The sequence below is a fragment of the Phascolarctos cinereus genome, unplaced genomic scaffold (assembly GCF_003287225.1).
Source record: "Phascolarctos cinereus isolate Bilbo 61053 unplaced genomic scaffold, phaCin_HiC Scaffold_5;HRSCAF=322, whole genome shotgun sequence".
Lineage (NCBI taxonomy): Eukaryota > Metazoa > Chordata > Mammalia > Diprotodontia > Phascolarctidae > Phascolarctos > Phascolarctos cinereus.
Window position 1 is genome coordinate 272,165,130 of NW_027555958.1, and position 26,816 is coordinate 272,191,945.

Below are 26,816 nucleotides of genomic sequence, written 5' to 3' on the forward strand. Positions count from 1 at the left end.
TAAAATTTAAAAGGTTGGACAGATGTAGGTAGTTAAATCCTATCTTATCCAAACTCTATCCTTCTCAGATATTTACAATCCTGCCATCCTAGAAAATCAACATTTTCCTGAGCATTTATTAATTTTTCTTTTTTTTTTTAATGGACTTAATTATCACTGAACACAAACATTCTGGTATACAAAGAACAAAAGAAGGTTCTATGTGAAACTGTGAACCTCTATTGCATACAGTTTACTAATTTTTTGATGTAGTTAGGGTTAAGTGACTTGCTCAGGGTCACATAGTTTATTTTTTAAAGTGTACATTAGCTCGATGGGAGCAGAACGAGCTGACTCTCCTGGCTTGGGGAGTGAGCAGGAGCTGCTGCCATCTCTATCATGAGCAGCAGCTGTAAATGTGGTGGGCCACAGTGGTTCAGGAGCTACTGGAGTATTGGGGGGGAGGAAGGGTAGGGAGCCCTCTTCATCAGCTACTATATTTGCTTCTCAAGTTATCCTGATCTGTATCTGGCAAGTAGACCCAGATGGCTCTGGAGGAGAAAGTGAGGCTGATGACTTTACATAGCCGTCTCTCGCTTAAATCCAATTCACTTACATGTCATGGTCCTCTTTAAGAACGAAGGACAGGGGCAGCTAGGTGGTGCAGTGGATAGAGCACTAAATCGGCGTCAGACATATAACACTTAACTAGCTATGTGACCCTAGGCAAGTCATTTAACCCCATTGCCTAGCAAATAAATAAATAAATAAGAACGAAGGACAAACAACAAGTAGGTTTGCTTGGATTTTATCTTAATGAGAAGCATATTTTTATTTTTTTAATCTCATTTTATAAATACACTGAATTATATCAATATCACAATTTCATTTATTACTAAAACATGCAGTTGTAAGATACATATGACGTGATACTTGTACATGCTAAAATACTTGGTGCTCGTTTTTGAAAAACAAAATTTAAGGCAATAGAAGAATTCTACACTCTGTGTTAGAGCTAAAGGATGGATTTGGTTTATCCTAGTAAATTTTGCAGTGTATTAGAAAACTGTTAACTTTTAAAGAAAATTATCAAAGCTATAGCAAGCTGTGAAATCCCCAGACGTGAAGTAGTCCTATTCATAAAGATAATCATGGATACGTTTGGGAAATATTTTTGCTGTATAGGCAACAGCTATCAACAGTAACCAAAAAGAACCCTTTAAAATTATTTTATTTAAAATAAGCTTGCAAGTCCTGGATATTTATCTTGCAATTCAGAATTATTGCAAGGAGCACTGAAATAGTAACACTCAAGAAACGTGTGTGCTAGTACTGTTCTGTCATTAACAGCTGTGATTGATATAGGACAAATTGTTATTGTTGTAGTCGAGTCATTTCAGTCATGCCCGACTCTTGGTGGCCCCATTTGGGGCTTTCTTGGCAAAGATACTGGAGTGATTTGTCATTTCCTTCTCCGGCTCATTTTACAGATGAGGAAACTGAGGCAAACAGGGTGAAGTGACTTGCCCAGGGTAATACAGCTAGTAAGTTCCTGTGGCCAGATTTGTCCTACTGACTCCAGGCTTGGATCGCTATTCACTGCACTATGAACTACCTGTAGGACAAATTATTTACCCTCTTTTAGTCTCCATTGTCACAGAACCCCTGTGAAATGATAGGTTTGTATTAAGTAATCTGAGTTCCTTTTCAGCTCTGTGATTATTTTTCCCATTGTCAAAGCCTCTTAGGTGTGCTGTATTTTCCATACATATTTGTCTTACCAGTCGTAAGTGTTATTCCATATTCCAAAATGGTTTCCTTGACTTGTTACCCTGAGTTTTTCTTTTTAGTTTAAAAATTAGTTGTGAAGAAAAACTTTGTGACAACTGGCTATCCATAAGTAGAGTTGGTCGTCTCAGGATATTGTGAATTCCTCATCACTGGAGGTCTTTAAATTGGAGGCTGTACAACCTTCTTGGAATTCTTTTTTGGGTATGGGTTGGATTAGATGACTTCTAAGGTGAAGTGGGCAGCCATGTGGTGCCACTGTGCATAAAGTGATGAGCCAGGAGCCAGGAAACAACTTCCTGAGTTCAAATCTTACCTCAGATACTTACTAGCTTCGTGACCCTGGGCAAGTCATTCAACTCTGGTTGCCTCAGTTTCCTCACATAGAAAATGAGCTGGAGAAGGAAATGGAAAATCACTCCAGTTATCTTTGCCAAGAAAACCCCAGATGGGGTCAACATGAGTCAGACACAGCTAAAACAACTGAACAGCAATAAAGAAACGAGAATCTTAGAGGGATTCGGGAACTAAAAGTGGGAGAGAAGAGGGGGCCAGGAAGAAAGCTTTTGTGGAGTTCCTGTAGCTCAGTGATTTGAGTACATTAAAACAAGTGCTTTTTGTAAATAGGCTACTGATACTTAGGGGAAGAGGGTTGCTATTGAGGTTGAAGACAAGGAAATAGTAAAGTGTGAGTTTCTTTGGAAGAAATGAGGCATCCCAGAAATGTAGAGTGGAGCATACCGCTTAAACAATGAAGAGAAAGAAGAAAAATCATGGAGAAATTCTAAGTTTTAAAATAATTGCTGGTCTGTAGTGGTGGAGCTTCCATACCAAGGAATTCCCTACATGAAATTAGAGATCTGGACTAAAAAGAACAACCCTATATTATAACCCATCCAAACACCCATAAATGAAAGGAAGAAGACAGGAATGAGATAAAGTTGGATAGAGAAAAGTAATGATTATCCATGTTCTTGTGACATCAAGGCCCAATAAAGATAATCATTTTCTGATCCTAAAAGATAATGTAAGTTAAACTGGGCCCCGATGTGAGAAAAGATTTTAGTGAACTGATATGGGAATATTTTCCTTATCTCTTGTTTATTCATTGAAAGAATGAAAAAATTACAATTGTATTTTGGTGGGTAAGTACACATTTAATGCTATTAAATTACATATGGCATCAGAAAATTTTGGTGAAAAATAATAGATCTTGAAGCTAGAGAATGGTGTTCTGAATTTTTTTTTAGGTGTGTATCCATAAGACTTGTTCTGTGTTCTCTGCCTAAAGAGTTTTATATTTTATAAAATTCCAGTACATTTTGGTAATGTCAAACTCTGGCATGTGCTGTCAACCAGATGGGAACCTGCCTCTAATCTGTGGGTAGCCAGAGCCGAGCAGAGCAGGCTAGAGACAGGAGACTGAGGACACAAAGAAAAGTTTAATTTCAAAGTGAGGAAATGCTTGCAAGCAGAAGTCTTCCTCCTGAGGATAGCTTGACATGCTGGGGCAAAGGCAGTGTTTTATATACAAATGGGATGGGCCACGACATAATCATTCTTAGCCGTTCCCACGGCATATTCATGCCTGGGCAACGCAGGAGTTCTTGGGTCCTATGGAAATGGTCTCTAAGTTGATTGGCTCACAGTGGGATACAGAACCAGAGTTAGCATGGTGGGTAGCAGGAGTGCAGTATGTGGTTCAGTTCACTAAGCTGTTACGAGAAACAAGGGTTGTAAGCATGTTAAAAGATGTGATAGATGATTCCTAGGTCCCTGGGAAATAAGGGGAGCTCCATCTAGACAGTTATTGATTAATAGGAAACATAAATCCCTCAGAACACCCAGTGCTGGTCAAAGCAATGGGTGAGATCAGCTAGAGCGCAAAGGATTGTTGTTATGCCAAGCTCAGGGCACAGCCTGCTTGCTGGACCTTGGCTCTGGGAAACAGGGTGTCTCTAAATATCTTGACAGTGTAAATGAATCATATGTGTTCCTTCCCATTCCCCAGCGACCCCCTTTAAGAAAAGAATAAATGAGGAGCAGCTAGGTGGTACAGTGAATAGAACTTTGGCCTTGGAGTCAGGAGGATCTAAGTTCAAATCCTGCCTCAGATATGTAACACTCACTAGCTGTGTGACTCTGGGCAAGTCACTTAACCCCAATTGCCTCACCAAAAAAAAAAAAAAAGAAAAAGAAAAGAGCAACTGTGTAGAATATGCACACTTGCATAAAACTTTTGGAAATGGAAAGATGAGTTTCTTTGTATGGACGAATGTTTTTTGACCTGATTCATGATTTCGTACTTGGTGTAAAGCATTTTGGAAACATGCATTTACCTGAAGGTAGCAAAGTTATCTGACTATAGCAATTACCCAAGTGGAGTATAATATTTTTACCATCATCATGCCTGCTTTTGTTACATTATTAATTCAACCTGTGGACAAACGTGTTGCTCAGAATATAAAATGTCATAGAAATTTCAAGAATGTTGGTTTAACATAAGCCGTATTCAGAACTTTCAGTTTTATAAAAGATGAATTTTTTAAATGTTGCTTTGCCTCAGGCTATTAAAAAGTGAAATATTATAGTGCTTAGAGAAAAGTGTGCATTAAGTTTTGAGAAGGTAGGAACAAAATTGTCCTTTTTAGTTGTATCCCCTTCTGAAACGTGTGTGTGTGTGTGTGTGTGTGTGTGTGTGTGTGTGTGTGTTTATGTTTATCCCTGACCCTTGTTAGAGTATGTTCAGTCCGTTGTAAGCTTGTAACCTTATCCTTGAAGCTACCGGCAGTGTTACCCGTGAATGTATGAAAAAGTATTAAGCAGTATGCTAGATACTGGGAATACAGGTAAGCAGTGGTAAGCAGCTGGTGTCTCAGAGGGTAATAATAATTGCTAGCATTTATAGAGCACCTTTAAGTTTGCAAAGTACTCTACAAATCTTATCTCATTTGATCCTTACGACAACCCTGGGAGATAGGTGCTATGCTATTATTATCCCCATTTTACAGATGAGGAAACTGAGGCTGACAGATTAAATGACTTGCTCAAGGTCACACAGCTAGTATCTGAGACTGGATTTAAACTCGGGTCTTCTTAGCTCCAGGCCCAGCACTATATCCACTGAGCCACCTAGCTGCCTCCCCAGGAAGAAAAGACTCATGTTCACATGCAACCCCAGACACTTATTTTGTATGACTTAAGCCAGTCACTTAACCTTTGTCTGCCTCAGTTTTCTTATCCTTAAAATGGGAGGAAAATAATAGCACCCGCTGCTAGGATTGTTGTGAGAATAAAATGAGATAATATGTAAAGTGCTTTGCAAATCTTAAAGCACTGTATACCTGCTAGTTATTATTACTGTTTGGAACTGCCAGTGGATTGGAATGGCCAGAGTGCTGAAGCTTTATGGGGAAGGGAGGGGATTGGAGCTGAGTGTCATAGTTCTTTCCTGACGTAGTCTCTGAAGGACCAGCATGGAAACTGGAAGGGCAGCAGCCCCACAAAATGACTGAAGCGGGGAATGGTCTAAGGTGATTAAAAGCCCTTCGTGCACTTCTGTTTGGGTGTATTCACTTCTACGGCTCATTCGGAGCTAAAAAGGGTTTATTTGTCCAGTTGGTTTAAGGAAAAAAAAAAAGACTACCAGCATGGGGAATGAAAACTTCAGCAAAACCCACAGCCCAGTGAGGCTGAATTTATTCTGAGACTTTAGAAGAAAAGTAAGCTGTGCAAAATGGACCTCTGCAGTTTCTGAAGCAGTCCTCTTTCACTGGTGTGCCCTGTATATGAATGCCTATTTTATTTGTAGTTTAAGTTCAGAATGAAAATAATTTTTTAAACCCCCACAGCCCTTCAAAGGAAGAAAGGATAAAATGGGGAAAGTGTGAGGCCTGCTTTGTGACCTGAGTTTGCTGGCTGGGGGAGGGTGTTATGGTTGCACTTGGTCAAGCTTGGCCAAAGGTGGCATTACACTCTTGGCTGGCCTGACATAGAGTAGCAGCCTTCCTTGTGATCTTCCCATCTTCCTCAGAAAAATGGTTTGGGTAAAGACCCATGTACCTCATGTTCTGTTTATCTCTTTTTTATTTTCTCCAAAAAAAATTTATTTTTTTCGATCAATAAAAATCTACCTTCTCTCTCTCTCCCCTCCCCTTTCCCCCTCCCCCCTTTCCCATTGAGAAAGAAAGAAAAACAAAAAAGCCCTGTTACAAATATAGTCAAACAAAACAAATTCCTGCAGTGGCCACGTCCAAAGAAAATATATCTCAGTCAGCACTCTTGAGTCCATCACCCCTCTGTCAGGAAATGGGCAGTGTGTTTCATCATGAGTCTTCTGGAGTCATGCTTGGTTATCACATTGATCAGAGTTCTTAAATCCTTCAAAGTTGTTTTTCTTTGTCCTGTTGTTATTGTATGAATTGTTCTCTGGTTCTGCTCGTTTCACTCTGTCAGTTCATATAAGCCTTCCCAGGTTTCTCTAAAGCCACCCTCTTCATCATTTCTTACAGCACATGGTGTTCCATCATGTTCATATACCATAACTTGTTCAGCCATTCCCCCATTGACAGATACCTTTACAGTTTCCAATTCTTTGCCACCTCAAAAAGGTGCTATAAATATTTTTGTATATACATCCTTGTCCTCTTTCCTTGATCTCTTTGGGGTTATAAACCTAGCATGTACAGTTTAATAACTTTCTATGCATAGTTCCAAATTGCTTTCCAGAGTGGCTATACCACTTCACACCTGTACAAACAGTATATTAATTAACGTACCTGTTTGCTCACAGTCCTTCCCACATTTGTCATTTTCCCTTTTTGTTAGTTTTTCCGATATCACAGATAAGGAGCAACCTTGGAGTTGTTTTAATTTACAGTTCTCTACTAGTGATTTTTTTCTTATGGCTATTGATAGCTATGATTTCTTCCTCTGAAAAATGTCTCTTCATGTCCTTTGGCTATTTATCAATTGGGAATAACTCTTATTCCTACAAATTTGAAGATCCCTTCTATGTAGAAAGTTGCTATATAGACATACAGAAATGAGACCTTAATCAGAGAAACTTACTGCAGTTTTTTCCCCCATTTGCCAGCTTCTCTTCTAAATTTTAGGTGTGTTGGTTTTATTTCTGCAATAGCTTTTTAATTTTATGTAATCAAAATTGTCCATTTTACCTCTTTTCACTCTCTTGTTCATGAAATCTTCTTCTGTTCATACATCTGACAGGGAATTTCCTCCTTGGTCCTCTAATTTGTTTATGATGTCACTCTTTATACCTTAAATGCAGCAGCTAGGCACAGTGTATAGAATGCCAGGCCTAGAGTCAGACTCGCCTTCCTGAGTTCAAATCTGGTGTCAGATACTTACTTGGCTGTGTAACCTGGCCAAGTCACTTCATTCTGTTTGCCTCCATTTCCTCCTCTGTAAAATGCGCTGGAGAAGGAAATGGCAAATCACTCTAGTATCTTTGCCAAGAAAACCTCAAATGGGGTCACAAAGAGTTGAACAACAACAAAATATCTTCAATCATATATCCGTTTGGGTGTATGGTATAAGGTATTGGTCTAACCCTAATTTCTGCCAGACTGCTTTCTAGTTTTCCCAACAGTTTTTGCTGAGTGAATGAATTGTTACTCTGACAGCTGGTTTCTTTGGATTTATCAAATACGAGGTTACTGCGATCATTTGATTCTGTATATTGTGTGCCTGCCTCATCTGGCCCACTGATTAACCTTTCTGTTTCTTATCTGGAACAAAATTGTTTTAGTCATTCTTTGTAGCATAGTTTGAGTTCTGTTATGAGTAGGTCCCCTTCCTTTCCACTTTTTTTCATTATTTCCCTGGAGATTATTGACATTTTTTCCCCCAGATGAATTTTATGGTAACTTTTTCTACCTCCATATAAGTAGACATTTTATATGCAATAAATGTTAACTGACTTTGAACTTGGAGCTATTTATCACTTTCTGTAACTGAAGGATATGTTGCTTGTCAGAGCCATCTAGAGTCATTTGTTTCTGGAGCACGTAATTTCCAACAGCAGTCCTGTTATATCTGAGAGATCCACAGGTAGTTAGGTCAGGGCCTCCTGACTTCCATTGGACTCTTCTTTTTTTTTTTTTAACTTATCTTTATTTATTTATTTGTTGGCTAGGCAATGGGGTTAAGTGACTTGCCCAGGGTCACACAGCTAGGACCTGAGTTCATATCTGGACTCAGACACATAACACTTACTAGCTGTGTGACCCTGGGCAAGTCACTTAACCCCAATTGCCTCACCAAAAGAAAAAAGAAATGAGTCTGCTCACAGTCTCTTATGGAGTCCCCACTTTTATGTGCTCCCTTGTGACTCCCTACCTTTGTAGGGACCTTGGATGGATCCCCCAACCTGGCTATTACCTCTCACCTGCCTGGAAATCACTGGCTTGGGTCTGTGGGGATAAACGGAGCAAAGGCTGTCTGGAGGCAGTGGGGCAGCTCAAAGAGTTAAAGGGATCCTTGGAGTGAAGGGGGCAGGGATTAGGTGTGCTGTAGTGATAGAAAGCTCAGGACTGGCTGTGGAAGGAAATGATGCTGGTGGGACATGGGAGGGGTTGGCTGGCTGGATGAATGGCAGTTCGTGCCCTGAAGGGACTCCTGGCCTACCTTCTTAACACCTCTCCCCCAGTATGTGAGATCCTATGGCACTGGCCTTCATGCTGTTCCTTGTACAGACCCTCCATCTTCCCATTCTGCATTTGCCCCCGTTCCTCATCTCTGGCTTCCTTCAGATCTTAGCTAAAGTCCCATCTTTTGCTGGAAATCTTTCCCAGTTTCCCCTAATGTTCCCCTCTGAGATTACCTCTAATTTACCCCGTCTCTCTTGTGTTTGTGCATAATTGTTTGCATGTTGTTTCCCCCATTAGACAGTGAATTCCTTGAAAACAAGAATTCTTTGTTGTCATTGTTGGGTTTGGGGGTTTTCTTGGAGGGGGGGTTTGCCTTTGCAACTTAAATTGCCTAATATATTGTAGGTGCTTAATAAATGCTTCCTGATTTGACTTGTGCAGGTCCATCTACAGACACAGCAGAAGATAGAGATGAAGATGACGGGCATGGCATTAAAGGTGGTGCGGACCGATGGCTTCCTGGCCCTGTACAATGGCATCAGCGCCTCCATCTGTCGGCAGGTCGGTGGTGCTAATAGGAAAGATGGGAATAATAATACAATGCTAATATTTATAGAAGCTTTTAACATTGGTAAAGCATTTCACAGATGTTATCTTATTTGATCCTCTCAACAGTCCTATTATGAATCTTATTATCTCCATTTTACAGATTGGGAAACACTGATGGCGAGAATGATTTAGTGACTTGCCCAAGGTCACACAGTTAGCAAGTGTCTGAGGCCAGATTTGAACTTGGGTCTTCCTGACTCCGGTTTAGTGCCCTATCCGCTGGCCTCCAACATGGTAGGAGGTGACTTTTTAGCTGTGGAATTTTCTTGAGCTGAAGGCATAACAATCACCCTGCCTCTTTTGTGCTCAACTTGGATTAAAGCCAGTCTTAGGAAATCACAGACGCCTCAAGTTGATGGGGATTTCTGATAGTCTAGACTCTGGGAATCCCTTCCACAGCGTCCCTAACCAGGAGTCAACCTAGCCTCTCCCTGCGAAAGGTTGTTCCCTGTTTTGGACATGAATAATTTCTAGAGTTGCAGAGCTGAAAGGAACTTTGGAAATCATCCATTCCAACCCCAGGATGCCTGATGAAGAATCCCCTCTACGCCCCCTCTAGCAGCCTCTTTGGACAGCTGCAGTCACTGGGAACTGCTGTCTTCTGCAGTTTGTGATGATTCTCATTGTTAGGAAATGTGTTCTGGTATGTGAGGTTGTGTCAGCAAACATCTGTTAAGGTCCTGGTTTGCTAGCTCTGGGCAGGCAAGGAAAGGCCAAACCAACAAAAACGTTTTCTCTCGATCGATCGAAAGTGCAAACAACCACGGGCAGGACAGCATTCAAACAAACAGGAACAAGACCCAGGCAAGACAAATCGGAGATGGTCTCAGAGGCACTGAGGCTAGGGAGGCCAATTGCTGCCTCTGAGAGCTTTCCCTAGGGCTCATACTTCTCTCGGGCCATCTAAGTCAAGTCTTTGGAGCTTTTCATGGTACCGGCCTTTAGATGCTTGAAGGTAGCGATTGGGATGCCCCAGCTCTTTTCTACTGCAACTTAAATATCTCCCTTTTTTTCCCATCTAGTATTCCCTCACCATCCTATGGACATACTGTAGCTTGTCAAAGTCCTTCGTAAAGTGTAGCAAACACAGAATGGGATCCAGTGTTCCAATTAGGATCCAGTTAGCAGAGGAGACAAGAACACTCTGACCTTCCCATTTCTGGGCAGGCTTCCTTAACTTTTTTGATGAACCGCACTGTTGACACTTAAAGCTTTTTTACCAAAACCCTGAGGTCTTTTTCCACACAGGTTTGTTGTCTAGCTATGGTCCTAGTGCTGTTGGCTTTTTACACACATACGCACACACACACACACACACACACACACACACTCACACTCACTCTAGTGATGATGTGACAGTGGAAAAAGTACTATAATTTAGAGTCAAAATCCTAGCTCTGCTTTCATATGATACTGAGTGAGAGATGGTGCTGGGAGAGGAGATAGAGAGCTGTCATTGAACACAGGCCTTCGAGGTCATCCCGCCTCTGACTACTAGGCAATTCACTTAACTTTTCAGTGGCTCAGACAAGCCTAAAAATAAAATATGCCAGGCCAGTGTTGCATTGATATAGGGAGTTTCCCTATACCATTTGGTCCTCTTTTCTACTCCCCCCCCCAAAAAAAAAAAGTTTGGCAAGAAAAGGGAATTTCCTCTTATAAAAAATAAGGGCATTCTAGTTGATAGAACACTGACTTTTTTTTTTCTTGGTGAGGTGTTCGGGGTTAAGTGACTTGCTCAGGGTCACACAGCTAGTAAGTGTTAAGTGTCTGAGGCTGGATTTGAAGTCCTCTAGACTCCAAGGCCAGAGTTCTATTCACTGCGCCACCTAGCTGCCCCAGAAGACTGACTTTCAACTCAGAAAACTGGGTTCAGGTCTTGCTTCTGATGCATTAGCTATGTGAGTAGGAGGAAGGAAGTCACTTAATTTAAGCCCTAGGCATCTATCTAAGACCGAATTGCAGAGGACTTGTGTTCCGTACTGGGAGTTCCTTATATTGATGAAATCATGCAGTGGGAATATTGGGGTATGAATGTGAGTTTGTATTTATTCCTGCCAAATTTGATCTTATTAGATTTGGTCTATTGAGATCTTTTGGGATTCTGATTCTGTCAGCTAACATATGACCTGTCTATTTCAACTTTGTGGCATCTGCAGATATAGAATGAGCACAAATTCACCTCATTCCTCTAAGTCATTGAGAAAAATGTTTAACAGCCTGAATTCAAGGGTGGATTCTTGGGATACATCTAAGGAGGCATCAGCACATTAATGATTAGTCTTTAAGTTCAACCAGTTGTCATTTCTGTTTTATTGGTAACAGTAGGCATGGGGACTGACCTGTAATTTATTGGCATAGGAAGTTCCTTTTAAAAATTTTGTAATTTTTTTCCCCTCAATTACAGGTAAGCAAAAATGTTTAACATTCATTCTTTAAAATTTTGAGTTCCAAGTTCTCCCTCCCTCTCTCTATCTCTCCTTCCCCTTCCTGCCCCCTGAAAAGGCAGTGTGTAGTCATGCAAAATATTTCCATATTAGCCTTATTGCAAAAGAAAATGCAGACCAAAAAACCAAGAATGTAAAAAAGCAGTATGCCTCGATCTGCATTCAGACATCAGTAAGTCCTTCTAGACTGTCTCAACTCATCATATTGCTGAGAATAGCCAAGTCTTTCATAATTGATCGGCCTACATCATTGCTGTTGTTGTATACAGTGTTCTCCTGGTTCTGCTCATTTCACTTTGCATCAGTTCATGTAAGTCAAGAAAACTCCTTTTAGCAATGCTGGTCAGCATCTATGAAGTACTTTCTGTGTGCCGGCTCTTCATTTCTTTTTATCTTTATTTGGTTCACCTATTTAAGCTGAAGGTCATTCTCTTTAATGGAGAAGATGGAAGCAAATTTTAAGTTTAATAGGTTCTGTCAGTTATTAATGTGTGAGCTACTCCAAGTTATGGACATATCCATTCCTTCGTGGCCTGAACATAGCTTAAAAAAAATCTTATATCTTTTTGTTTTTATATCTCTCCCTATATCCTTACTGTTTCATCTTCCAGATAACTATCCCTTGAAATATGTTTTTAAAAGGTTTAAGGACAAAATAAACAAACCAGTTCGGCAAAGTTAACCATTGTATCAGTGAAATCTCAAAATTAATTATCCATTGTTTCACATCCCACCCCGCCCCCCCCCAGCTTCCAAGAGAAGGGAAGGAAGTATATTCTTATATGATTTTGATGCCAGACTTGATCATTATAATTACACTGCATTCAATTTTGATTGTTTCCTTGTTCTTTCAACACATTTATTTCCTGATTCTTCTTGCTTCATGTTGCATCAATTCATATATATCTACCTATAATCCTCTGTAGTTATTATGTTCATCATTTTTCTCAGTATGTAAGAATTTAATTTCTTACACATAATTTATTTTCCAGTGGTTATCATTGTTTTCCATTGCATTCATGTCTCACAATTTGTTTAACCATCTGCTAATCAATGGCCATCTATTGTTTCCAGGCCTTTGCCACTACAGTGTTGCTACAAAAATTTTAGTATATATGCTGAGTTTTTGAAAAAATTAGTGATTTCATTGATGGTATATGGCTAGCAGTGGGATCTCTGGGCCAATGGTCCTTGACATTTTAGTCACTTTCTTAGCATAATTCCAAATTGCTTTCTGTAATAGTTGGACTCATTTGAACTTAGCTTTTTAAAAGCCATTTTAATGGTTCCTTAGAGTTTTTTTGAAGGCTCTGCTTATTCTGGGCTCAGAAGCCTTTCTGCTCCAATACTCGTAGCACTGAAACACTCTTTTGTATTTGCCCTGTGAATGTGTATTTGCCCCTTTGCTACATGCAGTTTTAATATCTGAGCTTATTATTCAGAATGCCAAGCTTGTAGGTTGTGTTGATTGACATGAGTATGTGAAAGTGTCAGGTGAAAGGGGCAGAACATGAATTTGTACATCCATGTCAGTTATGTACAACTGGTAAAAATGGGTGCATGTATGCATCAGCAAGGATCAGAAGAGGAGCTGGAGAATAGTTGATTTTGAATGCCGTTAATTAAGGTTCCTTTCTCTTTTTCTGTAAACTTTCGGGGCAGCTAGGTGGCAAAGTAGATACAGCACTGGCCCTCAAGTCAGGAGGACCTGAGTTCACATCTGGTCTCAGACCAGACACTTGAAACGTTCTATCTGTATGACCCTGGGCAAGTCACTTAACCCCAATTGCCTCGCCAAAAAAAAAAAAAAAGAAGATATAAACTTTCCTTAACTGGCCACTTTCTAATCCCTGTAAGGTTTGATATCATAGAGTCTTTCTTTGCTCTTGCATGGCAGAGATGTTTGCTGTCCATTTCATGATTGTGTGCACGTGAGGATTTTTTTTTTAAGGCCAACATTTAGTCATTTTTATTCATTAAACAAACTAAAGAAACTTAGCTAAATGTTTAAAAAAATTAACCTTAAGAATACAAACTTTGCGAAGAGCTCCTACCATACTGGACAACCTTTCTGACCTTTTCTTGGCTAAAAAAATTAATCCTTCCAACTGAAAGGATGTTCTCCCAGTCCCATACTTTGTCATGAAGGTCTAAAAGTAGAGTTTAAGACCTGGTGAGCAGTAGCACATTTTTAAAATAGCATTTTTTTCTTGCAGTTATATGTAAAGACAATTTTTAACATTCATTTAAAAAAAATTTTTGAGTTCCAAATATTCTCCCTCCCTCCCTCTCTCTCCCTTCTCTGAAAAAGTAAGCAATTTGATATAGCTTATATATATATGCAATCATGTAAAACATATTTCCATGTTTGTCATGTTGAAATGCATACTTTAGAATTTTAAAATTTTAAGTTTTTTGCCTTCCTTATACCAGCCAGAGCCTTGGGGCTATGTATTGAGATTTGAGCCTTGGGAAGCAAATAGTCAGGGGATTAAAATGAGATATGAAGTCCAACTGGATTATACAATAACAACAGTATTGTAAAGACAAACAACTTTGAAAGACTTGAAAACTCCGATCAATGTGATGGCCAACCACAGTTCTAAAGGACTTGAGATAAAATATGTAATCCTTCTCCGTTGAGAGAATTGATGGACTCAGAGTACAGATTAAAGTGGATTTTCTTCTCTTTCTCTGACATGGCCAATGTGGAAATTTATTTTGCAAGATTATACATATTTGTGATTTTTTGTATTTTTCCTCTCAAAGGGTGGAGGAGGGGGTGGGGGAGAGGATGAGAATTCAGAACTGAAAATAAAATTGAGTTAAGAATACAAACTAACTCAATTAGAGGCCCCTAGCAAAAGCAGAGACGTCCTGAGGCCAGGAATGAGGAGAGTAGTCTGCTTACCCAGGCTCTACCAGGCAGAAGTCTTCACCAGAACAACTGTGAGAAAACAGTGGAGAGACTAGAAAGGAAGAGGGGTCACAAAGGGAGACCTGGACTGAAGAAGGACAAAGAAGCATCTACTTCATCCTGAATGAAGGGCTTGGCCTGAGCTTCCTAAAGTCAGTAGATGGGGAGTGAGTGGGAAGCAGAAGAAGAAGGCAGGATGTGTGGCTATTGCAGTAACTGGAGTCCCCAGAGATTGGGAGTGCTAGCCCTAGCGGGCTGTCCCATTGCTTTGAAGGCTGTTGGCTGTATGTCCAAGTGTAGCCTGTCCACCTTGTATCATAGCATGAAGCTATACTGTGTGTGAAGATACTTCATCAAGAACTTTTGTTCTAAATTATGATGTTGTCCACAGATGACCTATTCCCTTACCCGATTTGCCATCTACGAGTCATTTCGAGACCGACTGACTGCAGGGAACCAGGGCCAATCCCTTTCTATAAGAAAGTGTTGTTGGGATGTCTTGGAGGTAAGAGCGTTATCAAAGACATTTGTGGGTGAAAAAGGAAGGGAACTCGAATTTAGTAGAAGGATCCAGAATATGGTTCAGTGAGAGTCTGATATCAGATCATGGTTGTGAAGTTTCATGTTCTCTTTTCCTCTTTCAGGTTTTGCTGGTGGTTTTGTGGGGACTCCTGCAGATATGGTGAACGTCAGGTAAGTGTGTGGCCTCTCAGCCATGACTGGTCAGTTTCATTCAGCCTTTTCCCTTAAGACTATTGTTATCTCAGTTTTCTTGTAGTGGGTCTGTGGGACACGAGACAGTGTCAGGGTTAAGGAAAGAAAGAAACAAACAAAAGATGTGACTAGACCAGTGCCTGTTTGTCTGGTTTAATCTAAAAAATGGTCAAATGTGTATTTGATTCCCTCTTCTCTGAATACAGATAGCAAGAAAGTCCTAAGCCAGAAAGCAATTCTTTTTTTTTTTTACATACAGAATATTTTCTTACTAAATCAAACTATTGTTCTGACATTTAGCTCAATTTTATGTTCTTTTGGTGCCTTTGTGAGTTTTAGTCTCCAGTAGTTCTCTTTGAATACTTTCTTTGACTACTGTCCAATGCCCTCTCCTCCACCCCTGCAAAAAAAAAAAACCCTCAATCTTCTCTCATGTATGAGACACTGATAATACAGAGTTAAAAATTTTCTGAGTAACCTTCTACAGTAGCTAAAAGAGAAATTTTGGCCTGTCTCCAAACTCAGTTTTCTTTCATTGCCCTATTTTAACTGAAATTTAGCATGCAGAGATAACTTGATTCCATAATAAAGGGATTTCCTAATGAATCTTAGGTCAGAAGGCAGTCTTAAAGAGAAGCTGGTAATTGTCTGAAAATCCTTACCTTCCAGAGGTTTAGGATAAAAATCAGGGCGTTATTAGAAATGGGTAAATTCACATCACGTCCCTGTCTGTTGCCCACCCTCTCTGGTCTTGCTTTTCTTTTTTCTTTTTTTTGGTCTTGCTTTTCTTCATTGCTTTATGTGGTTTTGGGTTTCAGGATGCAGAATGACATGAAGTTACCTGTGCACCAAAGGCGGAAGTGAGTAGTAGAGGAGGGTCAGGGTGGCTGAGGAGGGTTTGTGTTTCATGGCTTCTCACTATGTATAATGAGAAGGAACTTAGGAGATTACCATTCTTGGATCTAGATCTATAACTGCCTGTACACAACAGGCAAAGACCGTCATAGGAATTCTACTTGAAGGAACTAAGGACTGTTTAGCATGAAGAGAAGACCTAGGGTGATTGACGTGTTCAAATAGATAAAGGATTGTCAATATGGAAAATGGAGGACACTTGTCTAGCTTGATCCAAGTGGGCAGCACAGGGACCAGTGGTTGAAAAAGTTAACAGAGAAATATGTTTCATCTTTGTGTGTAAAAACAATACCAGCAGCACAAATTCTGTAACATTTAGAGCTGTCCCAAAATGGAATGAATTGCCTTGAGAGGCAGTGAGCCCATTTCCCTGTCACTAGAGGTTGGGTGATGGCTTGTCAAGAATGATATAGAGGAGCTTGGTAGCAGGTATGGCTGGGACAAAAGGCCTCTGGAGTCCCTTCCCACTCTCAACAATCTCTGACTTGAGGTATTGGACTGGGGAGAGGAAGATAAATTGGGACAGAAGGAAGGGGAGAGCCACAAAGACCCTTCCCAGAGCTGCTGTGGGGACACCTGAGAAGAGGAGTCAAGTATTGTTCAAGATTGCTGCAAGGAGATCAGCAGATGTCTGGAAGGAATGTCATTGGGGGTGGGGGGCAGTGTTTGGGAATTCCCTTTAAGTGGGAGCTTAACTTGAGCTTGTCTTATGTCCCATAGCTACTCCCACGCTGTAGATGGCATTATACGTGTAGCCCGTGAAGGTAAGATCCATTCCAGAGTGGGTGGCATGGTTCTGGGTCAGTTGTTGGCAGCCCTTCTCTTTAGGACCCTTTCAGCACTGAACATTATATGTCACCGGGCCTGAATGGAGGGGAGTTGTCAAATCTATTGCCTTAGGATGGTTTCCATGGGATAAACTCTAGCCTGGCATTCAAGGCCCTCCACAGTTTGGCTTCAACCTACCTTTCATAGGTTCATGGATCTAAAGAGAGGCCATAATCTCCAGTTCCCCCACCCCCCCCCTTTTTTTTTGTTTTAGAAAAGGAACCTGAGAAAAACCTTTTTTAGAAAAAGAACCAGTGTTAAATGATTTGCCCAAGGTCCCCCCACCCAAAAAAAATTGTGTCAGGTCCTTTGACTAGAGCCATTTATTTCATAGGGTTCCCCAGCTTCCTGTGCAGTTCCCTGGTCTTGTTCTATACACCCTTATACCCACAAATTCACACAGCCTTCTATCGTGCCTGGAATGCTCTTCTCCCACATCACTGCCTGCTGAAATTCCTCCCTTTCCCCCTCCCTTCCTCTCTTCTGTCTTTCCTTCTTTTCCTTCCCCCTTTTCCTCTGTCCATCCTTTTTTCCCTTCCTTCCTCCCCTCTGTCCTTTCTTCTTTTCCTTCTTTCCTCCTTCCTTCTCTCTTTTCCCCCTATCCTTCCTTCTTTCCCTTCCTTTCCTCTCTCCCTCCCTCTTTCCCTCTTCTCCATAGTCTTCCCCTCCAATTGAAGGCAGTCTCCTTCATAATTAATTTTTAAACCACTTTGCCTAGATCACTCCTTTGTTTCTGTCATACTGTACTTTAAGTCATGTTTATTTGTATCCATATTGTATTATTCCCTATCTCTATTAGATCAATAATAATAATACCTGGCATTCGTATGGTGTTTTAACATTTGCAAAGCTTATTATAAATGTTGTCTCATTCGGTCCTCACCACATATGAGGTAGGTGTTGTTATTGTTATCACCATTTTATAGATGAGGAAACTGAGGCAGAGAGAAGTTAAGTAACTTTTGCCCAGAGTCACACAGTTAGTAAGTATCTGAGGCTGGAGCGCTCTGTGTATTCTGCTACCTAGCTGCCTCTTAATTATATGATTGTAAGGTCCTAGAAAGATCCCTTCATTTTTGTTTGTGTCCAGTTTACCTAGCTAAATACATAGTCTTTTAGTGGAATCGAATTGTTGATGGTCAAATGTACTCCAGGCAGGTTCTAGTTCCAGCGGGCTTAGAGGAAACTCCGAGCGTGTATGCTGAGTGAATGGCTTCAGAGTCAGAGATCAGGCAGGTAGAATGATGGATTGCCGGGAAACAGGGGCTAAAGGGAGAATTTGAAACTAGTCTCTTGCCACCAGGAAGGAGAACTAAAGGGAAATCATTAATCTGGTCCTTTCCCCCCCTATTGCAGAAGGCATAAAGAAATTGTTTTCTGGAGCTACGATGGCATCATCCCGAGGGGCTCTTGTCACCGTGGGGCAGGTAGGTGGCCTCTCAGCTGCACACCTCCTACCTGGAGCCACTGTCCGATAGTACAAAGCAGGGTGAGAGCTCCGGGTGCTAGCTTTCTTGCTCTTTGGCTAGGGAAACAAAATTCAGCTGTGGCAAGCCCTCCGCCCCCAAGGTCCCTGGAGGCAAGGCTTGCTGGTTGTTTTCTTTCTGAAAACTCTCTGTTCTACCCCTGCTCTTCTCTGACCTCAGCCTCTGCTTTTGTTCTCACAGTCTTCCCACCCCTACCTGGAGTGCGTTTTTTCCTCCCCTCATCCCGATCCCAGCCTTGGCTTTCTGAAATCCTTGCCAACCTTTCAGACTCAGAGGAAGAAACCGAGGTCAAGAGAAAAGAAGTGTTTGGTCCAATACCCTATAATCAAGTAAATGAGAGCTGAGATTCTGATACTCACTTGGTTGAAGAGAGACCCTGGTCTTTCATAATGTGTTGTATCTTTTCTTCCTCACCCCACCCCCCCTTTTCTTCCCCTAATCTTGCTGGATTTATGACTTCATCTGTGTGGAAACTCCCTTCACTGATAAAGATTGGCATCTTGTCAGTCCTTAAGATTATTTGCCTGGGGGTACTGAGTGAATTGCTTATGGTCACAGCCAATGTGTGTCAAAGATAAAACCTGAATCCAGGTTTCCCTGACTCTTATGCTGATGCTATGCTCCCATCCACGTGATATTTATGACCTTGGCATATTCCTCCCTCTCTCATCCCTCCCCTCACACACCCAAGAGCTTCAGGCTGTCATTCCAGTTTGCACCCGAGGCCCCTACAGCCCTGTCCCTCTCCTAGCTCCTCAAAGGCTGGGACTGAGTCTATTTATCTTTGTATCATTGATCCCCCTCCCCCACCTCCAGTGCTTTTCACAGATACTTAATCAGTGTTCATTAAATTGCGTTAATTTAACACGCACCCGTCTGATGCAGGAAGAATGGGTTATGGGCTAGAGAGAGGCTTCACTGCATCACTTCCTACTTCCCACAAGGCTTCTTTAGGGGGCAGCGCATCTCCTTTTAATTCTGGGCCTGCAAGAATGCTTCTCCTGGGCTGGTTTGAAGCCGCTAACACGCCTTCTCCCTCACTCCTTGCAGCTATCTTGCTATGACCAAGTCAAGCAGCTGGTCCTCAGCACAGAAATGATCTCGGACAACATCTTTGCCCACTTCCTGTCCAGTTTCATTGCTGTAAGTTCCCCATGACCTTTAAGTTATCGTTCCAGTTTGCACTTGGGTCCCCTGAAGTTCATGGATGCTGTTCTGCTGTGGAATGACCCACAGAAGAGGGGCATTTTATTAGCCACTAAAAACATGCCATGGCTTTTAAAAACACTTGGGAGTGGCTGTGGCACTGCGTAGTGGCCATTGGAAGAGCCTTCGGATGGGGAGAGGAATGAGGAGGAGAGTAGATAGGACAGGCAGCCTTGATGGGGGTCTGGTTAATTTCTTCCATGGCCTAAGACAGCTGAAGGGTGAGAGGCTCTTCAGTTGGTTAATCCCAGGGCAGTCAGGCAATGCTTGTTCTGATACCAGACTGTCTACTAGAGCTGTCTACCAGGCAAGACCCCTGAGAGACTCAAGAAGAAAAGACCCATGAAAGAAAGGTTCTCTTGCAACCCATAACTTTGCTTCTCCACAGGGTGGGTGTGCCACCTTTCTGTGCCAACCGCTAGATGTACTTAAGACTCGTCTGATGAACTCCAAGGGGGAATATAAGGTAACTATGTCAACATCTATTATTTCCACCTTGCATGTGGGCCATCCTGCTGCCCATCTTTTCTCTGTCCTTGAGACTTACAACTTTCAGGATAGCTCCCAACTGTTCCCTCGATTACCTTCTCAGAAACCCAGTTTACCTGCTACAGAGAACTAAGTTCCTGGAGTGTCTAAGCCAGCCTCATTGAACATCAGAATTGAAAGGGACCTAAAAGATCATTTAATCTAACCCACCTCCTTTGACAGAGGAGGAAACTGAGTCCTAAAGAAAAAGAAGTGTCTGGCCCAAGACCACACAGTCAAGTAAACCTAATTCTGACTCCAACTCAGGTGTTCTTGGGGTGGCCAGTTTGGAGATCTGGGACATGAAGTGCCTCATTGTAGAAGGTGTGTGATGGAGCCATTGTACTTCCAGAGGCATTGATGTATTTATCTGTTTCAGGGTGTCATTCACTGTGCTTTGGAGACAGCAAAACTTGGACCACTGGCCTTTTACAAGGTACCAATGAGCTATGGGGCAGGAAGATTTGAGGAGGGTGGGCACCGTATTTGGATGTTTGGGCCCCAACCCTGGAATTTTCTGCAGGCTTAAGCATCCTGCCCTCCCTTCTACTCCTCCCTTTCCCTCCCAAAATACCTCACCCTCTAATTTTATCTTGTCTTGTCTCACTTCAGGGCTTTTTACCTGCTGGAATCCGGCTAGTTCCCCATACCGTCCTCACCTTCATCTTTTTGGAACAACTCCGATTATACTTTGGAGTGGATGCTTGAGCTGGGCTTGTTTTGGTGGGAGCCATGCAGGTGCTACAAGGCTCCCAGTCTACCCAGGATTCTTCCAAAGAGACCCGGGGAGGGAGCACGAAAGCATCCTCTCAGGGGCCAGTACTTTCCACATTCCTGTCTTGTTTCCCCTTCTGCGTCACCTATGCCCACTTCTTTGGCTCATAAGCGTGGTTGTCCCAAAGGTGTCATATCCTCACCACCTTCCCCCCTACTCCTACACCCCCCCCCCAGTCTTAGGGATCAAAATGTTTTTCTTCTGTCCCGACAGAAGCGTCTTAATTCTACCAGTCACTTTTACCCCGTCTGTGTAGCTCATTTGCCTTAACTGTCCCCTTGGCCCCTCTTCTGGGCCCTCAGGATGTTCTCTGTAACTTAACCTTGGCCTCACGGAAGGGGAGGATGCAATACATTACGTAGCCAATCTGAAAAAAACCTTGAAAGTGGCCCCTTCCTCCCACTACTTATCCCTCTCTCCCTATCTCACCCTAGACTTCCCTTTGCTTTTCAACAAGTGGGGAAAATAAATGTTTACAGGAACTCTCCTCTCCTCCAATCCCCGCCCCCTTCCTAGGGAGTGTGAATTACATGGTGGTGGCCCTCCAGCCTAAGGATTGGGTGGAGATGTTTTTCTAAAGCCTTCTTCACTCTGAGCAGTTATTGAGTGCAAAAGATTTTGTAAAGGAAAATTAACTACTGTGATCAACACTGAATGGATGGTAACTTTCCATACCATTTCAGTAGCCACAGAGAGACTGAGGGGTAAGATGTACCTTCAGTCTGTCAAATCATAATGGAATATGGAGCATCCAGATTTGGCTTCCTACCCAGGGTCAACATAAATTTACTTTTCTTCTTACCTTATTCTCATTTTGGGTTGTGTTAACTGGAGAATTGAGCACTTGTGAGCCGCATTCTTTTCCTCCGTCTTTTGATTGTGAAAGAAGAAAAAAAGAGGAACAGGTATGGTTCTCCATGAGTCCTGGGAAGAAAAAGACTATAGCTTCTTTCCTCCCCCTCTCATCCTCATGGCAACATTTCTCCCCCTCTCATTGTTTCTATCATTAGGTCCATCATGTCTTTGCCATACATATCAAAGGGGCTAGCTAAAACGTCTCCCATTCTGTAGCATTCTTTCACACCACTACAGCTTCCCATCCCTTTCTCCCAAGTCACACCTCCAGTAGCCCCCATCACCAGCTCCTGCTCAGTGATTGCTTTAAAGATCAAATTTTAGCCAAAACTCAGGCACCAAATAACTGCTGCTGTCTTCAGGGATTTCTCCTCTATGCCTTCTGCTTTCTCTTCTCCTCTCCCAAGCCTCTTACCTCCTTACTTTTTGGTACCACATTTCACCACAGCTACTGAGTGACTTGTGTCAGACAAAGGTCAGGAGGCCTGGGAATAGCAGGAAACAGATGTATATTTTGACTTTTTAATTTTCTCATCCCTCAATTCCCTACCTCCCTAATATTTCATGTTGCTTGTGTAGAAAGAAGTTGGACCAGTCTAGTTGGCTGATATCCAGCCACAATATCATGGCACCTATTTGGATGTATCTTTATACCCCCACCTTGGGCTCATAATTTTTCTAGCTGACATTTATGTTCCTTTCTACCTGTTGTCAAATCCTGTCTTGTGGCCCTTAGCAAGGTTACTGTGTCCTCATATGTACTGTGAAAATTTAGAGAGAGGCAGAATTGCATAGTAGATAGAGCCCTGGACTTAAGAGTTGAGAAGACCTGGATTTAAATCCTGCCACTCACACTAGTTTTTTGACCCTGGTCAAGTCACTCAACTTGTTTGAGCCTCGATTTCCTCATCTTAAAATGAGTGTCATCATAAATAATAAAGTAACATGATAAAAATAAGTCTAAGGATAGCACCTACTTCATAGGGCTATGGTGAGGATCACACTAGGTAATCTATGTTATTATACACTATTGAGATATAAGCTGCTATTATTATTGCTACTTACCTATGTATGGTAGGAATTGTGGATCAGTCAGATAGCTTATTAATGATTCAGAGTAATTTCAATAAACGAATGGGAAAAGCTTTCCCCTCTCTAAGTCAGTGGAATAAGTTTTTAGTGAGTTCATCCCTCTGCAAACCTGCACCAACCATGTCTTGAGTTTTAGAGAGTATTCAAAGAAGACATTGCTACTAGCTCACAGTGTATGTGGAGGAAGCAACTGGAGAATGATTCTGGGACTGTGGAGGAGAGCCTGGACCATAAATATGCCAGGAACAGGTCTTTACTGAGGGCTGCCATGTGCTAAAGTAGAACTGTGACCAAATGGGGCATTGTCACAGTCTTCTGGATATGAGGTACCATGCTGGTATGCAGTAGGGAACAGTGTTGGTGGAATTGGGGGATCCTTGTAGCAGTCGCATAGAAAATTGGATTAGTTAACATCTCAGAGATTCTGAAGATTTAATGAGATAACCTCGACTGCTGTGAGCTCCATTGCCATCCCACCACAAGCTCTCCCTGCCCTCAAGGAAAATGGAGTCAGGCTCTCTATTCTGGTTCTTCCCTGAGTTCGTTCCCTGCTTCATGGGTTAGATGGTCTCTATGTGGTATATAGGTACTTCTGGGCTTAGTGCCATGGGTTCTTGGTCCTGAGCCCCCTGGCTCGTCTTTAGAGGAGTCCAGAGCTAAGGAGCTCACTTGAGGAGCCCAAGAAAGGTAATTAGCAGGAGTGCAGAGATTTCCCTTACCCTTCCCTGTTATGGTACAAGAGGGAGTGGGAGGGCCATTCCACTGAGCCGAGTGCCCAATTTGGTTTACTTGACACAGTAATGATTTGGGTGACAGAGCTAACAGAAAAGTTTGTGTCTGCATGTAAATTTTCATTACTCTGTCTTCGTAATGGCACAGTTGACTGCTGAACTAGCTCTTTCTGGCCTAGAGTTTTGTCCCCTTCTTACCCAGAAAGTAGCTTTGGAAAAGGATTGTATTTATCTAAATCAGATTTATGGATGAATACAGGACTGTCACCCTCCCCCCCCCAAAAAAAAATAAACAAGGACTAGGAGTAGTCTTCCAGGGGAATTGTTGAAAATAACAAAATCATAGAATTTTAGGGCTGGAATAATGTAGCTTGTATTCATACAACGTAGAACGATAACAAAGCATTTCTCTCAGTATCATGGATTAGGTAGTACCGAGAGTAAATAGATCACCATTTTCTAGATGAGGAAACAAACCAAGTTGAAGTGACTTGCCAAATATAATACAATATAGCAATTGAGGATTAGGATTTGAACTGGTTCTCTTAAACCAAGACCCCCTCTTCCCAAAATACCACAATACCTCATGGAAGGGACCTTAAAGCTTATCTAGTCCAATTTCTCATTTGTTTCTTGGTTGGCGTTTTCAGGTCTTTTTTTTTTTTTGGTTGATCAATTTTGTTTCAATTTCTGCCAACATGAGCATTCAAATATATTTAAAAAATGAGAGATTAAAAACAAATAGAAACTACTGAACAAAACAGTGCAAAAAAAGGATTGCAAATGATTGCACATGTAATGATATTCAATGTTAATTACCAATTGTTAAAAGAAACTATTAATCTTAACAAGGTTGTATCAATATTGTCTTTTGTATTTAACATGAATTTTGTTGCTGTTGTCATCTTTAATTACATATTTGTAATCAGTGTGTTCTTTTAGTCCTACTTTGTCCACTGCATGTGTCTTCCTGCAATATTTGGGATCCTTCATATTTTTCATTGCTTAGAGCATCACATTCCATTACATTTATCTAGCATAATTTGTTCAGCCGTTCTTCAGCTGTTGGCATAGTTTGTTTTCAGTTTGTTTAGGGATATTTTTGTTGAGAAAGATTTTTTTTTCCTGTCACAAATTTCTTTTGGCTATTAAGCCCTTTTTCTGGGTCAAAATGTGTGAATGTTTTTGTAACTTTTGTTGGATAATTCCATGTTGCTTTCCCAAAATGGTTCAACCAGTTCATAGCCCTAACAGCGTAGTGAATTTGTGTGCCTATTTTCCTGGGCCCCATCAATTGATCATACTGATTGGGAAATGCCACTGAATTTTGCCTTTTTCCATTTTACACCCTTTCTTTCTCTTTACTAATTTGATGGGTATAGGTGACCAGCCTCCTTATTTTGCAACTGAGGAAACTGGGGCCCTGGAGGGTTATGCAGCTTGCCTAAAGTCATTCAGGGAGTTAGTGAGTGACTAAATTGAGACTAGAACCTGTCATGGTAAAAGAATCACATTTGAACTTTAAGGACCACAGAAGACAGAAACCACAGGAAGACTCCTTCTTGGGTCTTGAAGTAATCTAGTACACCCTTTAGGAGCAATGTCTGGCTTCTGTTCTATTAGATTTGGAGGTGGACTGATTTGCATTTCGGTTTCCATGTAGAACTTCTCATTATTGACCAGAACTAGGACTATCTGTTCAATCAGTTCAAAAGTAAGGACAGAAGTAAGGTGGACTTAAGGGAATTGAGACAAAGGAAAACATGACTCTCTTAATTGAAATAGAGGCCAGGTTCTAAGACGGAGTTACTCAAGTAAGGGAGAAGATACTCTCTCTCTCTTTGCCTCCACTTTTCTCCTCCCCACCAAAAACAAACAACTTGGTGTTAATTATCTTGAATAGTTTCAGGGGTAGTTAGTACTTGACCTCCTAGTCAGCTAGAGGGAGTTGCTACCTTAGGGTGACAGAAAGTTCTGGTGCACTTGGAGACCTGTGGAAGAAAGGAAAAACCAAGACGCAAAGAGTATCCTCAACTTCTTAGATGAGACAAGCATCTCACTCTGGAACCCAACAGTCAAGAAAGCTGAGGAATAGGATCCAGCTTATACTTTTGGTTGTGGTGTAGGAGTAGAAGTTTCCAAATGAAATGGAAATAGGCTGGTGTGTCCACTGACCCTCTTTTTCTTTTTTTTTTTTTAATTATTTTTAGTTTTCAACAATCACTTCCATAAGCTTTTGAGTTTTAAATTTTCTCCCCCTCTATCCCCACCTCCCTCCTCAAGACAGCGTGCAATCTGATATAGATTCTACATATATATATATTCCTATTAAACATATTTTCACATTAGTCATGTTGTAAAGAAGAATTAGAACCAATAGGAGGAACGACAAGAAAGAAGAAACAAAAAACAGAAGGGGGAGAAAAAAGCGAATAGTATGCTTCAATCTGTATTCAAACTCCATAGTTCTTTGGATGTGGATAGCATTTTCCATCATGAGACTTTTGGAGATGTCTTAGATCCTTGCATTGCTGAGAAGAACTAAGTCTATCAAAGTTGGTCATTGCACAGTGTGGCTGTTACTGTGTATAATGTTCTCCTGGTTCTGTTCACTTCACTTAGCATCAATCCATACAAGTCTTTCCAGGTTTTTATGAAGTCTGCCTGCTCATCATTTCTTATAGTACAATAGTATCCCATTACATTCATATAGGACAACTTGTTCAGCCATTCCCCAATTGATGGATATCCCCTCAATTTCCAATTCTTTGCCACCACAAAAAGCGCTATAAATATTTTTGTACATATGTGACCCTCTTTTTCTTGGTCTGATGTGGGATGGCAGTATAGGACAAGAGGTAGGGAAATCAATGTCCAGCGGTTTTCATGCTGAGTCTTTGTCTAGATTCAGTTTCTTGATTGGAGGTTTTGACAGGTGATACTGATGAGGTCTGAGAGGTTGGGACCCCTCAAAAAACAGTACAAGATGGATAGTCTGGAATGAATTCACAAACTCAAAAAATCTTTAAATCAAGTTGCAAAAAGTTTATCATTACACTTTTCAGCGGGCAAGGATTCTTAAGGAACCTGCAATCTTAAAAGAGTATAGTTAAAGTTTATATAGGATAAAATACAATAAAACATGGGCCAAATATGCTAACTAGGTGATTCAGGGCAGGATTAGGGAGTGGTTAAGGAGTGGTCAGTTCTTAAAGAAACATGCACTTGTATCTATTGCACGGGCGTTTTACCCAGAGTTCACTGGAGGTGTGATTTTAGGCCTGCTACTTCACTAAGTTAACTAGCTGTCAGGAACAACTGAGAGTTGTCCAGT

General features: G+C 41.4%; 1 protein-coding gene across 1 annotated transcript in view; it reads left to right on the forward strand.

Moving 5' to 3' along the window:
• LOC110218191 (mitochondrial dicarboxylate carrier-like) overlaps positions 1 to 24,413 on the forward strand; it is a 32,033-nt gene extending 7,620 nt beyond the window's left edge. The window contains 11 exon segments of the mRNA XM_021000758.2: positions 8,820 to 8,939; positions 14,743 to 14,806; positions 14,809 to 14,856; positions 14,996 to 15,044; positions 15,884 to 15,925; positions 16,701 to 16,744; positions 18,165 to 18,235; positions 19,346 to 19,438; positions 19,890 to 19,967; positions 20,409 to 20,465; positions 20,642 to 24,413. Of these exon segments, the coding sequence (XP_020856417.1) occupies positions 8,820 to 8,939; positions 14,743 to 14,806; positions 14,809 to 14,856; positions 14,996 to 15,044; positions 15,884 to 15,925; positions 16,701 to 16,744; positions 18,165 to 18,235; positions 19,346 to 19,438; positions 19,890 to 19,967; positions 20,409 to 20,465; positions 20,642 to 20,737 (762 nt within the window). The 3' untranslated portion in view covers positions 20,738 to 24,413.
• Positions 24,414 to 26,816: the final 2,403 nt, after the last annotated feature.